Genomic DNA, 19,483 nt, shown 5'->3' with positions numbered 1-19,483 from the left:
CTTACATAACCATACCAAACGTAACATATACTAATTTGAGTATCTTGGATTTACATTTACTATGTTACGTCTACTCTATATCCCCTGGCACAGACTTCACTGGATTATTGAACACATCATGATATTAGCTTAGCAGCTCTTTGGGACACTGCTTCACTTTGTTTAGCTCGGTTGGAATTGTGACAGTCATTAGTCCTAAGTGCTCACACGTAAAACCAGAGAGTAGTGGGTTTTGATCCAACTCATCAACTTCAAAGACTACCTTGTGCTTAACCCCCTTAAACACAGTGTCACGTCCTGAGCAGTAAAGAGGTAATTTTGTTATTGTAGTTGGTCAGGACGTGGCAGGGGTGTGTTTGTTTTGTGTGTTTTGGGGTTTATGTTCTATGCTTTCTATTTCTATGTGGGTTTTCTAATGTGTCTATTTCTATGTTAGTTTTGGGAACGACCTCCAATTAGAAGCAGCTGGTTGTCGTTGCTTCTAATTGGAGGCCATATTTAAGTGGATTTATTTTCTCTTGTGGTTGTCTCCATGTATAATTAGGTTAGCTTACAGGACTGTCGTTCGTTTTCTTTCAGTATTTACGTTTATATAAAAATCTAAGTATGGACACTTACCACGCTGCGAATTGGTCTGAAATTTCTTACTCCTCAGAAGACGAATCTTATGACACACAGTCTGTGTGATATCGCCCCATTGATCAAATTAGCTCTCCTGAGAACAGCTTCAGTTGTGTGTTGCTTGCCTGTAGTGGGGTATTTGGTGATATTCTCTTTCACTCTCCTACTCACTACATGTTGCACCTGTATCAAACTGGCATTATTGTCTTTTATTATTCTGTTTTAGCTGCACAAACCATTTCTGGCCCTGAGAGTGAGCTGTAATGATGCAGACCAGTTCCTCTATGTCAGAGCATCCCTCTCTCTCTCTCTCTCTCTCATATATATATATAATATCCTCCACAACATGCACTTTCTTTACTCTGCCTGATTGGTCCCCTGCCTGATACACCTTAACAAAATGCATATCAAGCTTAGACAGACGATAGTGCATGGGCGCTAGATCTGCACAATCGGCTGCCCAAACTAGAAAAATATACACAAATTAAGATGACCAATTCGTGGTCTACTTACCGTATAATACTGTCACGACGTCAACCAACACAGATACTAAACAAACTAGTCACAATCAGGTTTGGACGAGAGGGTCGTCAAATACCAGATCAAAAGTAATATCTTAATTTATGTAAACACTTCCATGTTGGGAATTTTCACTCTTGAACTGTCCTCCTGATTTCTAGTAATCAGAATGTGAAAGTGGCAGTAGGCTATCACAGCCTGTTGAATGGTCGAGGATAACATTCAACTCATAATCAGGAACGTCTCTATGGCTCTGACAAAATAAATAGCCTCCTTTATCTATTCATTTTTATTAGTTTCTTGCACAAAAGGTCCTTTTTGTCACAACAATACACCATTTTCTGACAAAGTAAAGGTCAAATACCATTACACAATGTTAATATTGATTAGGCATAGTAATGTTTAAGGCATGTCTAAGGCATGTACAGTATATTATTTAGGTAATAAAGCCCGAGGGGGTGTGGTATGCTGCCAATATACCACAGCTGATACTGCCTTCATAACCAAGAGGGAGGTGGGTATTTACCAGTGGATGCATTCACGTGCATTGCACTCGTTTAGAAACGGCGATTGGCTAATGGCCAACAAGCTGTGTAAACGATAAACTAAAAGCTATCATGCTTGTAAACAAATTATAGTTAAAGAAACATGTTACTATATAATTTGTATGAATTGTTTTGTTTTTGCATTTAACTGTTAAATGCTTTTATAGAGGTAATTTCCTTAGTAGGTGATGTCAGAGGTCAGCATGTGGGAGAAGTTGGAGATCAGGATGATGGATGACCTACTCTATAGGAATGACCAGTTGGGGGGCCTTCAAGTGGCTTTTTCCCAGTTGTATGTGGTCATTTTCAACTAGGTCATGAACACAGCAAGAGGGCTGTTTTTAGGCACAGAGCAAAGTGGAGTGCCTGGATACAGCCCGTAGCCGTGGTATATTGGCCATATACCACAAACCCTCAAGGTGCTTTACTGCCATTATAAACTGGTTACCAACATAATTAGAACAGTAAACAAGTAATTCTATGTCATACCCGTGGTATATTGTCTGATATACCACAGCTTTCAACCAATCAGCATCCAGGACCCAGACTACCAGGTTTATAGGCAGCGTTCAGGTGCTAGTCGGAACTAAGAAACATGGACATTTTCAACTTGCTAACTGGTTGTACATGTGCCGCATTCAACCAGTTAGCAAAACAGACATTTCCGAGTTCCGACCAGCACGTGAACACGGCACAAATGTCTCATATACCACAGCTTTCAGCTAATCTTCATCCAGGAGCCAAACTACCCCGTTTATACTATTGAATATATTGTTTTGTTTTATCACAGGTATGACCATCTCAGTCATTATCAATATAGAAATCATATTTTTAAGCACACATTTCTTGTTCTTGTTTCATGTTGTAGCCTAGGCCTACACATAAAGTAAATGGCTTGAAAATAGCATTTACCACTACATGTTATAGTAGGCTAATTTCAGATGATTGAGATTCATGTGTCTATTCCCCCTAAAAAAAAGAAAATCGCACCAACTGTCATAATCATCAGAAAATGGACTTCCTGCAATTGACTTCAGTCATAGTCATTGGATGCATTACAAAAGGATCACACAATGTATGTGGTGCTCAGTGAAACATGGAAAGTATCAGAATCAATCAGTGTTTATGCAATACTGTTCATACACTTCTTTATCTTATACCTTTTAAATTGCATCTCGGATAAGGGGAGTGTTCTGGTCCTCTGGACGTACACTTGGGTTGAGGAAACAGTCGCAACAGCTTATCTCCTGAGAAGAGAACAACATACTGCATCTCAACTTCATTTGGAATGAATTAGATATCTGTTTAGAGTAACATAAATATTTGATTTGATTTCTAGTTTATAACTTGAAAAGAATAATGTTCATATTACTAATAAACAGACAAGTGTAGAGTGAATGTAGAATATAGAATAAACTACCATTGGCTGTACAGTTTGCCTCTTCTGAGCCCTATTGGCTTCTGCTTCCTTTTTAGTCTGAAAAAAGATACATATTAGTTTCTCTGGTACATTATTTACAAAGTGATACAGTACTAAATTAAAACACTTATAATTGTGATTTTCAATTATACAATACCTCAGGACGTATGTCAAGATTCTTCAAAATGTCTTTGAACACTGCTTCATTGCGAGGACACTCCAGTAGTCCTTTGCTCTCATGGAAGAGACAGTCCACTGTGAGTATTACATCACCTCTGGTCACTAGTCTGCTACTGTCAGGTACAGTGTAGTCTGGATCGAAGGTGTGATGCAGCACTACCAGAATGACAGGTTTACCAGCTGTCAAGAGAGAGGGGATAACAGTAACAATAATCACGTAAACATACCTGATTAATGAATCATTAACGTTTTGACAATGTTCTTCATGGATATTGATTACCTGGAATCTGCTGCAGTGCTGCTTCAACATCAGTCCCAGCACGAGAGACGATGGGACAGAAAGCCAGGATGACATCACTCTCCTCTGGTGACGTCACTTCAGTTAAATGTCTTTTGGCAGCGAGACGATTAATTAATTCCTTATGAGACCCCAGAGTATTCCCAGTCATAACAGGGAAGAATTTGTCCATCGTCGATCCTATAGAGATACAGGAAATGTCTGAGGTAAACTAGAGAGGATTGTCAGATCTTTAAGCCCTGCTCACTCTGATCAACCCACAAGTATTCACGTCAGTGGATGAACCCTCAGCCTATTCCATGATACCACTTTTAACATGGTTTCATGGATATTGATTACCTTGAAGGGAACACCCTGCTTGACAGTAGATAACCGTTTCAAAAGGCCCTATGACACAGATTTGTTCTGCAACATATTATATTAATGTTACATTTATAACAGTACTTACTTGTTTGATAGTCCTGCTGCAACAGAAAGAAAAGTTTAGTTTCCTTTTAAAAAATAATAGAAAATACCCTGTGTTAATTGTTGGGGGGAAATATTCATTTCAAAAGTCCAACATAATCACCATAAGCAGACGGTTATATGTCATTCAATGTGATTTCTAATGTCTATGAGTTATGAGAAAGTCTATAAGTTATCAAACATCAACAGAATGCCTAGAAGAAAATGGTCATAGCTGTAGCCTTCATGCCAACCTGTTTAGGTTGTCTTGTAATCACATAGTTTTTGGGACCTGGACGACATTTGTCAGCATCGTTAACAGCATCTAAAAAACAATCGCAAAAACCAGCAGTGAATGAGCACTGAATGACAATGACAAGGAAATGTAGCATTTAGCAGGGAGTGGATGACAATGCATAGCCTAAATAAAGTGTCCCTATATATCCCTTTAGATACCTGCAGGTGTTTGTGCTGCAGATGGGCGGGGCTGGTTGGTTATCTCTGGAGCAGTAGTCCTATTTTTCTAGAAAGGAGATGTTGAGACTTTATTGGTCCAGAACATTCTACATGTTTTCCTATGTCAAAGTCCAATGTGAAGGCACATTGTCGAAGACTTTATTACCTATGGGAAAACGATTAATGATATAACTCCAATAGCAAACATCCACAGCACCTCTTAGAAAATGTTTATCATTAGCTGTAGCCTGTAACCTACCTCTTTAGTTTTGCTTTCATGTTCAACATTCTTGGGGGCTGGGGGATGGTTTCCATCTGCTCTTGTAAGGTTGTGAAATACAGTGTCGTCGTTAGTAGTCTCATCAGTAGCCTCATTAGTCGCATCTAAAAACAATAGTTAGTAATCCGGAGTCTGTGGACCACTTGGTTTGCAAGAGAACAAGTTACAATACATCATCTGGAATGTATCATTAATTGAAGTGACCATTAAACAACAGGAAATCTTACTGGTTGTAGCTTTAATGACAATGCAGAGCCTAAATAAAGTGTGAAAATGTATGCTCTACACGGTCACTGTACCTTCAAGTGTTGCAGCAGCTGGGGAGGGCTGACTAGTCTCTTCTGGAATAGTGGGCTTACTTGTCTAGAAAAAAGGTGATTTACTGGTTCATAACATTCTTTAGAGAACTTTGATATGTTCTCATTCAGTATAGTTGATACCTACCTCTGTAGTTTTGCTTTGGAGTTTTAAATCCCAGGGGTCTGCAGGAGGTTTGTTTTTGTCTTCTCTTGTACTATCTTGAACTCCAGTGTCTATATCTGCATGAAGCTGGTTTGGATCTTCACCTGTTGAGTCTCTGGCCTCCTTGATGACAGCATCTAACAAACAAATATCCCCATGTCTCCATCAGTGCATGATCTGACGGCAGTTTGAGTACTGATGAATCTCAGGAGGATTGGGCTCTTACAGTAAACAAGTCACAACTCATAATGCTTACCTTCAGTTGCTTTAACAGCAGCTGGAGAGGGCTGTTTGGTTGGTTCTGGAGTAGTACTAGGCCTTTTTGCCTGAAAAAGAGAGGTTGATATTTTTGGTCATTCAAAGACAAATTCACAATAGGTTTGACATTAAGAACATCTCATAGAACAAGACCATAGTATGTTATCTGTTGCACTTATTCATACCTCTTCTTTTTTGCTTTTAAGTTCAACATCCTTGGCCCCTGGGGGAAGTTCATTTCTGTCTTCTCTTGCACTGTCCTGAATTTCAGGGTCTACATTTGCATGAGGTTGGCTTGGATCTTCGACATTGTTGGTGATAGCATCTAACAAAAACAAATATCCCAATACTTCATAATAAGGCAATGTGAAGGGAACACTGCTGCTACCTCAAACTCAAACCAAGGTACATGTATTGGAGGGTGGTGAAAATCAATAAAAGGTGCTTCTTTATTGTTAAAAGGCAAAACCAATGCATTTCACCATCTACCACAAAGGTTTTAAAACCTCTCTGGGATATGTGGGACGCTAGCGCCCCACCCCGCCAACAACCAGTGAAATAGCAGAGCGCCAAATTCATGGTTTCCATCTGGGATGGTTTCCATCTGCTCTTGTAAGGTTGTGAAATACAGTGTCGTCATTAGTAGTCTCATCAGTAGCCTCGTTAGTCGCATCTAAAAACAATAGTTAGTAATCCGGAGTCTGTGGACCACTTGGTTTGCAAGAGAACAAGTTACAATACATCATCTGGAATGTATCATTAATTGAAGTGACCATTAAACAGCAGGAAATCTTACTGGTTGTAGCTTTAATGACAATGCAGAGCCTAAATAAAGTGTGAAAATGTATTCTCTCCATGGTCACTGTACCTTCAAGTGTTGCAGCAGCTGGGGAGGGCTGACTAGTCTCTTCTGGAATAGTGGGCTTACTTGTCTAGAAAAAAGGTGATTTACTGGTTCATAACATTCTTTAGAGAACTTTGATATGTTCTCATTCAGTATAGTTGATACCTACCTCTGTAGTTTTGCTTTGGAGTTTTAAATCCCAGGGGTCTGCAGGAGGTTTGTTTTTGTCTTCTCTTGTACTATCTTGAACTCCAGTGTCTATATCTGCATGAAGCTGGTTTGGATCTTCACCTGTTGAGTCTCTGGCCTCCTTGATGACAGCATCTAACAAACAAATATCCCCATGTCTCCATCAGTGCATGATCTGACGGCAGTTTGAGTACTGATGAATCTCAGGAGGATTGGGCCCTTACAGTAAACAAGTCACAACTCATAATGCTTACCTTCAGTTGCTTTAACAGCAGCTGGAGAGGGCTGTTTGGTTGGTTCTGGAGTAGTACTAGGCCTTTTTGCCTGAAAAAGAGAGGTTGATATTTTTGGTCATTCAAAGACAAATTCACAATAGGTTTGACATTAAGAGCATCTCATAGAACAAGACCATAATATTTTATCTGTTGCACTTATTCATACCTCTTCTTTTTTGCTTTTAAGTTCAACATCCTTGGCCCCTGGGGGAAGTTCATTTCTGTCTTCTCTTGCACTGTCCTGAATTTCAGGGTCTACATTTGCATGAGGTTGGCTTGGATCTTCGACATTGTTGGTGATAGCATCTAACAAAAACAAATATCCCAATACTTCATAATAAGGCAATGTGAAGGGAACACTGCTGCTACCTCAAACTCAAACCAAGGTACATGTATTGGAGGGCGGTGAAAATCAATAAAAGGTGCTTCTTTATTGTTAAAAGGCAAAACCAATGCATTTCACCATCTACCACAAAGGTTTTAAAACCTCTCTGGGATATGTGGGACGCTAGCGCCCCACCCCGCCAACAGCCAGTGAAATAGCAGAGCGCCAAATTCATGGTTTCCATCTGGGATGGTTTCCATCTGCTCTTGTAAGGTTGTGAAATACAGTGTCGTCATTAGTAGTCTCATCAGTAGCCTCGTTAGTCGCATCTAAAAACAATAGTTAGTAATCCGGAGTCTGTGGACCACTTGGTTTGCAAGAGAACAAGTTACAATACATCATCTGGAATGTATCATTAATTGAAGTGACCATTAAACAGCAGGAAATCTTACTGGTTGTAGCTTTAATGACAATGCAGAGCCTAAATAAAGTGTGAAAATGTATTCTCTCCATGGTCACTGTACCTTCAAGTGTTGCAGCAGCTGGGGAGGGCTGACTAGTCTCTTCTGGAATAGTGGGCTTACTTGTCTAGAAAAAAGGTGATTTACTGGTTCATAACATTCTTTAGAGAACTTTGATATGTTCTCATTCAGTATAGTTGATACCTACCTCTGTAGTTTTGCTTTGGAGTTTTAAATCCCAGGGGTCTGCAGGAGGTTTGTTTTTGTCTTCTCTTGTACTATCTTGAACTCCAGTGTCTATATCTGCATGAAGCTGGTTTGGATCTTCACCTGTTGAGTCTCTGGCCTCCTTGATGACAGCATCTAACAAACAAATATCCCCATGTCTCCATCAGTGCATGATCTGACGGCAGTTTGAGTACTGATGAATCTCAGGAGGATTGGGCCCTTACAGTAAACAAGTCACAACTCATAATGCTTACCTTCAGTTGCTTTAACAGCAGCTGGAGAGGGCTGTTTGGTTGGTTCTGGAGTAGTACTAGGCCTTTTTGCCTGAAAAAGAGAGGTTGATATTTTTGGTCATTCAAAGACAAATTCACAATAGGTTTGACATTAAGAGCATCTCATAGAACAAGACCATAATATTTTATCTGTTGCACTTATTCATACCTCTTCTTTTTTGCTTTTAAGTTCAACATCCTTGGCCCCTGGGGGAAGTTCATTTCTGTCTTCTCTTGCACTGTCCTGAATTTCAGGGTCTACATTTGCACGAGGTTGGCTTGGATCTTCGACATTGTTGGTGATAGCATCTAACAAAAACAAATATCCCAATACTTCATAATAAGGCAATGTGAAGGGAACACTGCTGCTACCTCAAACTCAAACCAAGGTACATGTATTGGAGGGTGGTGAAAATCAATAAAAGGTGCTTCTTTATTGTTAAAAGGCAAAACCAATGCATTTCACCATCTACCACAAAGGTTTTAAAACCTCTCTGGGATATGTGGGACGCTAGCGTCCCACCCCACCAACAGCCAGTGAAATAGCAGAGCGCCAAATTCAAAACAACAAAAATCTCATAATTCAGTGCTCATCTTCTTTCTTTATTAGAGAGAACACTCAAACAAAAATAAACAAACGACGAAACAGTTCCGTAAGGCACACGGCTATACAGAAAACAACCACCCACAAACCCAAAGGAAAAAAGGGCTGCCTAAGTATGGCTTCCAATCAGAGACAACGAAAGAAACCTGCCTCTGATTGGAAACCATACTCGGCCACACATAGAAAACGAACCTAGAAAATTAAAACTAGAACAAATCCCCTCAAAATAAACCAACCCCAAAACACACAAAAACAACACCCCCTGCCATGCCCATACTACAATGACAAATGACCCCTTTACTGGTCAGGACGTGACACCCATTTTACATTGGCGCGTAATGTTCAGAAATGTTTTGCCTCCAAAACATCCGGTGAATGAGCACAATGAGCACACATATAACAGAAATACTTATCATAAACTTTGATAAAAGATACAAGTGTTATACACAGAATTAAAGATAAACTTCTCCTTAATGCAACCGCTGTGTCAGATTTCAAAAAAGCTTTACGACGAAAGCACACTTTGCAATAATCTGAGTACAGCGCTCAGTCACCAAAACAAGCCATACAGATACCCGCCATGTTGGAGTCAGAAATAGCATTGTAAATATTCACTTACCTTTGATGATCTTCATCGGAATGCACTCCCAGGCATCCCAGTTCCACAATAAATGTTCATTTTGTTTGATAAAGTTCATCTTTATGTCCAAATATCTCAATTTTGTTCGCGCGTTTAGTCCAGCATTCCAAATTCACTAAGCGCGCGAGTTTAGTCCAGACGAAAAGTCAAAATAATTACATTACTGTTCGTAGAAACATGTCAAACGATGTATAGAATCAATCTTGAGAATGTTTTTATCATAAATATTCAATAATATTCCAACCGGACAATTCCATTGTCTTCATAAATGAAAAGGAACTCAGCTCGCACTCTCGGCTGCACGCGTGACTGAGCTCATGCCTTATTTTGGGACACCTGATAAAATCATCTCTTATTCTCTCCCCATTCACAGTAGAAACCTGAAACAACGTTCTAAAGACTTTTGACATCTATTGGAAGCCTTAGGAAGTGCAATATGACCCCACAGACACACACTGTATATTGGAGAGGCAATCACTTGAAAAACTACAAACCTCAGATTTCCCACTTCCTGGTTGGATTTTTTTCAGGTTTTTGCCTGCCATATGAGTTCTGTTATACTCACAGACATCATTCAAACAGTTTTAGAAACTTCAGAGTGTTCTATCCAAATCTACTAATTATATGCATATTCTAGCTTTTGGGCCTGAGTAGCAGGAATTTTACTTTGGGCACGCTTTTCATCCAAGCTACTCAATACTGCCCCCCTTTCCCAAAGAAGTTACATTTACAGGCAGAATAATGGAGGGGTCTTTGGGGTTGGTGTTTTGGACATTGTAGGAGCACATCGGAGAAGGAAGACAGAGAGCGTGCTTGTTTGACATTGAAAAGTGTAGCAGATTCCTTTACAGGAAGTGGCCTGTCTGACCATTTGTTGGCTTTCTTTGACATCTCTTTCCAAAACAAAGGATCTCTGCGGTAACGTGACACTTCCCACGGCTCCCATAGGCTCTCAGAGCCCGGGAAAAAGCTGAATGTCATCATTGCAGCCCCAGGCTGAAACACATTATCGCCTTTGTCAAGTGGCCGATCAGTAGACAATGGGCATTAGGCGCGTGCACTGGTCGCCCCCGTCTTTCTTTTTTTTCCTCTATTTAGCTAAACGCATATTCCCGGTCGGAATATTATCGCTTTTTTACGAGATAAATTGCATAAAAATTGATTTTAAACAGCGGTTGACATGCTTCGAAGTACGGTAATGGAATATTTACAATTTTTTTGTCACGAAATGCGCCATGCTCGTGACCCTTATTTACCATTTCGGATAGTGTCGTGAACGCACAAACAAAACGCCGCTGTTTGGATATAACGATGGATTATTTGGGACCAAACCAACATTTGTTATTATAGTAGAAGTCCTGGGAGTGCATTCTGACAAAGAACAGCAAAGGTAATAACATTTTTGTTATAGTAAATCTGATTTTGGTGAAGGCTAAACTTGCTGGGTGTCTAAATAGCTAGCCCGTGATGGCTGGGCTATGTACTTAGAATATTGCAAAATGTGCTTTCACCAAAAAGCTATTTTAAAATCAGACATATCGAGTGCATAGAGGAGTTCTGTATCTATAATTCTTAAAATAATTGATATGCTTTTTGTGAACGTTTATCGTGAGTAATTTAGTAAATTGTTAGTAAATTCCCCGGAAGTTTGCGGGGGGTATGCTAGTTCTGAACGTCACATGCTAATGTAAAAAGCTGGTTTTTGATATAAATATGAACTTGATTGAACAAAACATGCATGTATTGTATAACATAATTTCCTAGGTGTGTCATCTGATGAAGATCATCAAAGGTTAGTGCTGCATTTAGCTGTCTTCTGGGTTTTTGTGACATTATATGCTAGCTTGACAAATGGGTGTCTGATTATTTCTGGCTGGGTACTCTGCTGACATAATCTAATGTTTTGCTTTCGTTGTAAAGCCTTTTTGAAATCGGACAGTGTGGTTAGATTAACGAGAGTCTTGTCTTTAAATAGCTGTAAAATAGTCATATGTTTGAGAAATTGAAGTAATAGCATTTCTAAGGTATTTGAAAATCGCGCATCAGGATTCAACTGGCTGTTACGTAGGTGGGACGATTTGGTGCCACCTGCCCTAGAGAGGTTAAATGGCGTCCCTTGACAAGGCAAGAACAAGATGTATGTCAGGAGAAGTGCAGTATTATTATAAGGAGACGTACACTTGGAATACGGAGGAGGAATGGAGGGAAGGAAGATGGTGAGGACTAATATGGTGAGGCAGAGAAGGTCTAAGAGAGAGAGGTAGGAAGATGGTGAGCTTGAGTTGATTAAAAATTGCGGAAAAAGGGAGATGGTTTGTCAAAGAGGAATGGTAGAAAGTGTAAGCAGAGTGAGCTGAAGACAGGAGGATAAATCGAAGTGAATGAGGACGAAGTATCGGAGGTGGGAGGTGTGGTGAAGTTCTCGGAGCACGAGGCTTGCATCGAGGGTCAGGATAAAGATGAGTCTGACAGTAGGAGTGAATATTTTGGGAAAAAGTAGACCATTGCCTTTTGGCTGATCCATTTGTGGCTTCAAGGTGGGTGAAAACAGAGTTGGTTGCTGTGGAATCGGTGAGGGTAACCAGAGGTGGTCTTGTGATAATTGTTTGTGTTTCTACTGGTCAGAGGGAGAAGGTGCTCTGCATTAAATGAATGGGGCAAGAAATGTGAAATGTTTTGCTCTCAAGAAAAGGGCACCATTGAAAGGAGTGATTACTCGGGTAGCAGTAATTGCAAAAGTTGACCAACTGAAGGGGAAGATTCCTGGTGTTTGTGATGCTCGTCGTTTGGTGCGACGCAGACAGGCTGGTGAGAGAGGTGAAACAGAAGAGTCATTTTTAGGGATATTACATTTTTCCACGATACTGATATCCGATATTTTCCTTGCCCCAAAAAAACGATACCAATAACCGAACATTTTTGCGGCCTTTTAAGCATTCTAGTACAGTTAAACAGTTGAAAACACACACACACACACACACACACACACACACACTGACCAAAAAGTTATTTTGTTGTCATTTACTTATGTCCCCATTACAAGTAAAACATAATTTCGTTCACACCCCGGAAATCATAACAGAAGCGCAGGCTACAGTCCGGTTTAGGCACCAACACGATGGGGCTACACAATGCGCTGTGAGATTCTTCAACGACCCCCATCCTCAGCATCACCTCTACTTCCTGCTTCACGGCCTTCCTTCGGGCCTCGGAATCCAATATGGACTCTTTCCTACCGTTTCCCCGGGCCGGGTGCTGACGTGGCGTTCAATGAGGGTCGTGCGGCCCGACCGATGAGCTCCCAGAACACTTGCTTCTGGCCTGGGTCGAGGTCCTCATTGCTCGGGACCACCACTGTTGGCGTCCTGGGTCCTGACCATAACACGGCCAAGCCTGTCCTCTCGTGCCACTTCTTCAATAGGTTCACGTGATAAATCTGTTGGGGTTTCCGTCTACCCGACTGCCTTACGCGGTAATTTACGGGTCCTAGCTTCTCTAGCACCGTGTACGGCCTGTGCCATGTTGCCAGGAACTTATTTTTCGGCCGTGGGGATTAAGGCCAACACCTTGTCTCCTACCTGGAACTCTCGGGGCTGGGTTCTCTTGATTGTAGACCTGGGCTTGGGCGCGTTGGGCCAACTCTATATGTTCCCTTACCACTGGCCATATGGCTGTCACCCGCTCCCTCATCGTCTCCATGTGTTCTACCATGCTGCGTCAGGGGGTCGGTTGTGCTTCCCACACCTCCTTGGCAAGGTCCAGGAGGCCGCGTGGCCTCCTCCCGTAGAGGAGTTCGAAAGGGGAAACGCCGGTGGATGACTGGGTTACTTCTCGGATCGAAAACATTAGGTGGGTTAGTAGCTGGTCCCAGTTCTTCCTGTCCTGCTCGATGACCTACCGCAGCATTTGTTTGAGCATTTTATTGAACCGCTCGACGAGCCCATCCGTCTGCGGGTGAAAAACGGAGGTCCGTATCTGCTTGATCTGCAGGAGAGCACACAAGTCTTTCATTAGGCGGGACATAAACTCAGTACCTTGGTCTGTCAGGATCTCGTTCGGGATGCCCACCCGGCTAAAGAGGTGGAACAGCTCCCGGGCGATTCCCTTGGATACCGCCACCCATAGGAGAATGGCCTCGGGATACCGGGTGGCCTAATCTGCTATTACCAGGATGTACCGTTGTCTTCATGCTGTTTTTACCAGGGGTCCCACTATGTCCATGTCAATGCGTTCAAAGGGCACCGGTAGGGGAACCAGCGGGGTTTGGAAGTGTGCTTTTGGGGCAGTGGTTTGAGACTCCGGGCAGCTGCGACAATAGTCTTCCACGGCCCTCCTCATCCACGGGCCAGTGGTACCGGGCAGCGATCCGTTCCCGGGTCTTCTCCATTCCCAGTTGCTCCCCCAACAGGTGGGTGAAGGCCAGCTGAAGAACGGTTCCCACGTAACGTTGGAGCAGCAACAGTCCCTCTCGAAATTCCTTTTGTAGACGTGACACCTGATACAAAAGGTTATTCTTGATTTGGAAATGGGGGTATCGTCAGTCACACACCCCCGGAAGTAGCTGTCCATCCACTGCTGCGGCGGCTTTCAATTTCGGATCCTTTCAATTTCGGACACCCCAGCGGGTGTCTCGGCTGCTCCCACGAAATCAATTAAGGGGAGGATGGCCTCCTCTTCCGGTTGTTCACGAGGGGGGGTCGGGATCCTGCGCCCCCTCCGACTCCGGACCCGTAGATACGGGTTTGTCCACCGCTTGCTTACAGGCCGCGCTGGCGATGGGTCGTCCTCGCTCTCGTCTTCGGCCAGCTCGTAACTTTTTCCTCAACTCGTGCCTCCACAGTGCCGCGAACAGCGGACAATCTAGTCCCACGAGGAGGGGTACCTGCAACTCCAGTACGGCAACCACCATCATCTGGCAGCTCCCTTGTGGCTTCACGATATTGGCCTGTACAGTTGGATAGCACTTTGTGTCAACGTGGACACAGGAAACTGACATCTCCCTACCATGTTCGGTACCCTGGGCCAGCAGGCTCGTGGCTACGAGCGTAACCACACTCCCAGAGTCTTATAGAGCATCTGTGTCGTGTCCATCGACCTTCACCGAGACCAAGGGTGCCGTTGGTTTGTGGTGTGCCCAACAGGAGGTGACGTAGTTCACTGTGTGGCCCACCACCCCTCCGGGGCTGGCTGATGGCATTGACTCCTCTCGAGCCGGGCAATTCCAGGCAAGGTGCCCCCGGGTGCCACACTCAAAACACCTCCTTTGGTCTCCATCCACCTGGGGTCGTCGGCAGCGGATCGGCTCTCTCTCAGCCATCTCTCCACAGGTCTACGGCCCTTTGGCCCTGCCAACTGTCGGTTCGGGATATACAGTGTTGGGGCTGTCCATTCTATCCCCTCGGACGGGTCCCCGACTCAGCCCGGCTCCCTCTCAGCAGGGCCTCAGTGTTCTGATGCGTGTCCACTGCTCCCAGGAGGCCCTCCAAGGTCTGGGGCGAGCATAGACTTGCTGACCTGTTCATGTCATGGGGTAGCACCCGTAAGAAGCGATCCAGGACCACTTTGTCTATGATGGAGAGGGTGGATACGTCAGTTAGGAGCCATGCCCTGGTGATGCGCAGTAGGTCGTTCATCTGGGCTCAGGGGGAGACGTCGGCCACGAACCTCCAGTCATGGAACAGTTGGGCACAATGGGCCAGGCTGTACCCGTACCAGCTGAGTATCTCCGGTTTTAGACCGTTGTAGTTAACAGCTTGTTCGTCGCTAAGGTCCCAATGCGCCTTTTGGGTGTTCCCGGAGAGGAATGGGGCCAGCAAACTTCAGCCTTGGCCGTCCTTCCCGTAGTGCTGTCTGTTTAAACGTGCAGAGGTATGTTTCAATGTCGTCGTCTTCTGGTAGCTTGATTAAAAACTGGTTTGGATGTGATTCAGTAGGCGCTCCTCCTTGTAGCTTCCTGATTTCCTCAACAAGGCGGACATTTTGTAGCAGCTGTTCCTCCAGCGGTCGTTCCTGAACCGCCTGTTGTGCTTGTTGTTCCCAGATGAACTGAGCTATCAACTCGTCCATGCTGATGCTGTGTAAACATCAACCCTGATCTGACCACGTTATCTGACTTACTCGCATTCTCCACCACTTGTGGCAGACCAGGGGGTTTGGTGAAGATGTTTACACAGATCAGACACCGACAGATTTGGATTAGCTCGGTTTCAAGGGTGTTTATATAAATAACAAATGAAAAGAAAAGAATAGGTCTCCTCCAGGGTCTTGCTGTATCCTGGGGGGAACAAAACTGAGCTCCCTCCGTTATCTCTGGGACTGAACGCGACTATATGGGAGTAACCTCTCTTTCCCCCAGTCCCTTCCCCTATGTGCTGCCCTTCTGGCAGCTTTATGGGACTCACCCAGCTGATGAGCCATCAGCCCCTTGATTATTCACCAACCACAATTAGTCCTTCCCGGAGAACCCGTCGAGACCTAGCACGTCCAGCAGAGGGAGCCATTGTAACCGATGTGAAACGGCTAGTTAGTTAGCGGTGGTGTGCGCTAATAGCATTTCAATCAGTGACGTCACTCGCTCTGAGACTTGAAGTAGGGTTTCCCCTTGCGTTGCAAGGGCCGCGGCTTTTGTGGCGCGATGGGTAACGATGCTTCGTGGGGTGTCAGTTGTTGATGTGTGCAAGGGTCCCTGGTTCGAGCCCGGGTTGGGGCGAAGAGAGGGACGGAACCTACACTGTTACACCATCGTGATGTAGACTCCGTCTGTCACCAGGTCTCGACGAGTCTCTCCCTGGTGGCTGACCTGGTGTATGCCACAGTGTTAATTGTAGTAGTGCCCATGGGGCTGTGGATCAGAAATGCCCCGTGCGAGAGAGGCAGGTTGAGGTTTCCAGGGTTAGAGTAGTGCAGACGTTGTGATATGCTGAGGCAGTAAAGAAAGTAGAAGAAGTGGGAGTGTTCTTGAGAGGAGTGGTGTGAGTAGTAGATCTGTACCAGTACAGAGGGATAGGCCAACAAGTGATATATGTTCCAGTAAGATTGGATTTTTAGCGTTTATATTAATGGTTATCAACTGTACTGCAGGGATGGAACGTAAGTCGCAGGAAATTGAGGTTGTGGTGGCAGCTGCAGAGAAGTATTTGGGTGTGCGAGACTTGACATCAGAAGAGTTACAGGGTGTGTTAAGTGGTGATGTTGTTGGCATGAGGTAGGGCTAAATAGATTTAAATAGTGGAGTAGGGTGGTATTTTTTGTATTTTTAAAAATGTGTTTTGTGAGTGTAGTGTTAGATGGTAGGGTATTTGTTTATTTATTATTATTTTTCAAGCAAAGTATAAGGGAGTAGTACTCCAGTCTAGTAGGTTGTGATAATGCAACATATTGGATGCCAACCGCCATTGCTAAAACCTCATCGAAGAAGATGGAGGGGCCTTTTATACATAACAAGATGGCTGGTGTGGTGATATTGATGGTTTGACAGCATTGGTGGTTTGTTTATATAGCCGGTTAGGATAACTAAAGTAGCAGGTTAGCAGAATTAATGTGTCAGGTTAAGATCATTAATGTAGCAGTTAGGAGAATGAAGTTAAGGTTAGGAAAAGGGTTAAGGTTACTACAAGCTCCACTCCATTGATCTATGTGCGTGCGTGTACGTGGGTGGAGTGGGATTTTTGAAGTAGTGGTCACCTTTTGCTAACATGATATGCTCACCGGTCCAACTCCCATTTACATGGGGGAGATAGCAAAGTTTTGTATTTTTGTTTTCATTTTATGAAACAAGGAAGAGTCACCTTCCTTTGCTAGTAGCTAGCTGGCAGCCTGGTTAAAAACATAGGAAGCTAGCTAGCCTTTTTAGCTTCCCATGTCTTAATCAGATTTAGCCAGTGTAACATAAAACATTATCCCAGTTTGATGTTTACAAGTGTATTCATTTCCACATCAGCTAAAAATAGGACGTTATGTTTTGGTCACAAAGAAAAAAAATCACATGGCTAGCTAGTTGGCTACTGCAGGTTCTATCATTTTACAATAGCCTGTAATCATTAGTTATTACTTCTTAACAAAATACCTTTTGGGGTGGATTATTGGGTTTTCTTGTTGTCTTCTCATTTGTGGTGAAAGCAAAAGAAAAGTCTCTTATCTTGTCTTCACTTTCTAGCAAGTGATTAACACTGCAAGCTAGCTAGCTTTTAGCTTCCCACATCTCCATGTGGAATAATCAGATTTATAATTAAATTAAACATTATCCTAATTAGATATGCTGTATTCGCTCCCATATCAGCTAAATATAGAATGTCATAATTTACTTTACTTTTAACTAAAGAAATGCAGGTTACCTTCGCACGTTCATCCAAAATCATTCCTTCAATTCGCAAGTGGCTGAAACTATCACAGAAGAAAGCATCCAAGTGAGCGAAACAGCGTCCCTCATTCTTACTATATTTAGCCCATGCATCTGATGCTGTCTGGTCAAAAAGAGTATGACATGCCAGATACAAGGGCTACACATACATGTCCTCTGCCTCGATGACAATGGCAGTGTTATCAGCAGCACCTGTCTTTTTACTAAAGAAATGCGTATTGTAACCACCTAGAACAGCGATGGGCAACTTTGATGGCGGTGGGGGCCACAAAAAATCATGAGGGGCCGCAGTTGCGTCGCCACCAAAACATAAACAATTATTTGATGAAACATTGAATATGGCCTTACTGCTATTATCCCATAGAAACTTAAAAGTAAAAAATTAAGTTAAAAGTATGTATGTTTGGAAGTGTCTGTTCTATATCTGAGCGATATAAGATAGCTCTGAATTTCAATCTTTTTTTTACAGTGGAATTACCCTGTGTCTGTGCTAGTCACCGTCGTGTCCTCTGCCTCGACGATGACGGCAGTATTATCAGCGACACCTTTCTTTTAACTAAAGAAATGCGTTAATTTATGTAATTTTAATGTAAAAATGTAATCTTTCTTTTTCTTTTCTCTGCCCGTGCTGCAGCTGACTTTCAATGAACGTCAGGTTTGCAATCATATTGTGTGAAACAATGCACGGGCCTGCAGCACGGCTGGAAGGGATCCAGCTTTTGTCATTTCTTGTAATTTTAGCTAACCCTAACCTTAACCTAATATTCCTAACCTTCTACGTTAATTCTCCTAACCTGCTACGAAAAGTAAAATCTGACATTTATTTAAATATATATATAAATATATATATATATATATATATATATATATATATATTAAATATGCCCAGCTCATGAGTCCCCTTGATGATGTGAAGCCTGAAGCAAATGCCTCTTCCGCCTAACATGTTGATTACACGCACCTCAGGTTTGGTCAGCATGTAATGGTAAGTACGCCACGTTAATTCTCCTAACCTGCTACTTTAGTCATTATAACCTGCTATGAAAACAAACCACCAGTGCCAACAAACCATCAGTATAAAATCCATCTGTAAATTCCTGTGGAAGGCTATGTGCTGAAACAGTAAAGAAACACTTTTATCAACTTCCACTATCCTCCAAGTGTTTCTGGATTTCCTCTTTGCATTAATAAGGTAAGATTGTGGTGTCACATGCATAGTCCTTTAGCTTACCTTGGGGTGCATCTGCAGGTGGCAGATAGTTTACCTTGGAAAGATAAATACATAGGTCTACTTTAAGTGCTGGTTCGAAACATTATTCAAAGTAAACATTTATCTGGTTATTATTAATTATATATTTTTTTGTACTATTCTTACCTTGTTGCTCATTTTCAATTTTAGTTGACGCTGCAGAGCCTCACAAAGATTCTGATCTTCAATGTAATACGAAAGCAGATGCGTGAGAACACAAGCAAGACGCTGAAATTACAGTTTGTCCTAAACAGTGTGCACTACCGCAGAACATCAAGGTGCATACCGAACTTCTAAATGTTGTCAATGTCAATGAGCCCACCAAGATAGACAAACCAATAACAATTGTAACATTGCATTCATGAAAAGAGATTCAATGATAGAACGAACCTGCTTCTGCACCGTGTCTGTCGCAGCATCTACTTTCACTCTTGAAATATTCTCTGAACTCACTGAATTCTTATAATAAGAAAGTGAAACTAAAAGGGTCAGTTTATCACGTGGATTTACATTATACTAACCCAGCAGACTTCTATAAAAAAGTATAAGTCCAT

The 19,483-nt window shown here is 42.7% G+C and overlaps 1 protein-coding gene across 12 annotated transcripts in view; it reads right to left on the bottom strand.

Moving 5' to 3' along the window:
* Window positions 1-1,414: 1,414 nt before the first annotated feature.
* The window catches only part of LOC115192381 (proteoglycan 4), a 42,435-nt gene continuing 24,366 nt past the window's right edge, over window positions 1,415-19,483 (bottom strand). For 4 of the 12 annotated variants that reach the window (XM_029750811.1, XM_029750827.1, XM_029750837.1 and 1 more), the window contains 20 exons: window positions 8,247-8,386; window positions 8,060-8,129; window positions 7,786-7,940; window positions 7,641-7,704; window positions 6,958-7,097; window positions 6,771-6,840; window positions 6,497-6,651; window positions 6,352-6,415; window positions 5,669-5,808; window positions 5,482-5,551; window positions 5,208-5,362; window positions 5,063-5,126; window positions 4,743-4,867; window positions 4,484-4,550; window positions 4,282-4,352; window positions 4,032-4,047; window positions 3,566-3,763; window positions 3,263-3,465; window positions 3,106-3,162; window positions 2,448-2,932 (listed from right to left, as the gene is read on the bottom strand). In XM_029750811.1, coding sequence (XP_029606671.1) covers window positions 2,849-2,932; window positions 3,106-3,162; window positions 3,263-3,465; window positions 3,566-3,763; window positions 4,032-4,047; window positions 4,282-4,352; window positions 4,484-4,550; window positions 4,743-4,867; window positions 5,063-5,126; window positions 5,208-5,362; window positions 5,482-5,551; window positions 5,669-5,808; window positions 6,352-6,415; window positions 6,497-6,651; window positions 6,771-6,840; window positions 6,958-7,097; window positions 7,641-7,704; window positions 7,786-7,940; window positions 8,060-8,129; window positions 8,247-8,386 — 2,108 coding nt within the window. In that variant the 3' untranslated portion in view covers window positions 2,448-2,848. Of the gene's footprint in view, window positions 2,933-3,105; window positions 3,163-3,262; window positions 3,466-3,565; window positions 3,764-4,031; window positions 4,048-4,281; window positions 4,353-4,483; window positions 4,551-4,742; window positions 4,868-5,062; window positions 5,127-5,207; window positions 5,363-5,481; window positions 5,552-5,668; window positions 5,809-6,087; window positions 6,157-6,351; window positions 6,416-6,496; window positions 6,652-6,770; window positions 6,841-6,957; window positions 7,098-7,640; window positions 7,705-7,785; window positions 7,941-8,059; window positions 8,130-8,246; window positions 8,387-18,911; window positions 18,946-19,055; window positions 19,158-19,319; window positions 19,380-19,483 lie in introns of those variants that run through there. The other 8 variants (XM_029750876.1, XM_029750884.1, XM_029750817.1 and 5 more) reach the window with 8 other exon arrangements.

The sequence above is a fragment of the Salmo trutta genome, chromosome 1, assembly GCF_901001165.1.
Source record: "Salmo trutta chromosome 1, fSalTru1.1, whole genome shotgun sequence".
Taxonomy (NCBI): domain Eukaryota; kingdom Metazoa; phylum Chordata; class Actinopteri; order Salmoniformes; family Salmonidae; genus Salmo; species Salmo trutta.
This window is presented reverse-complemented; position numbering and strand designations above follow the sequence as displayed.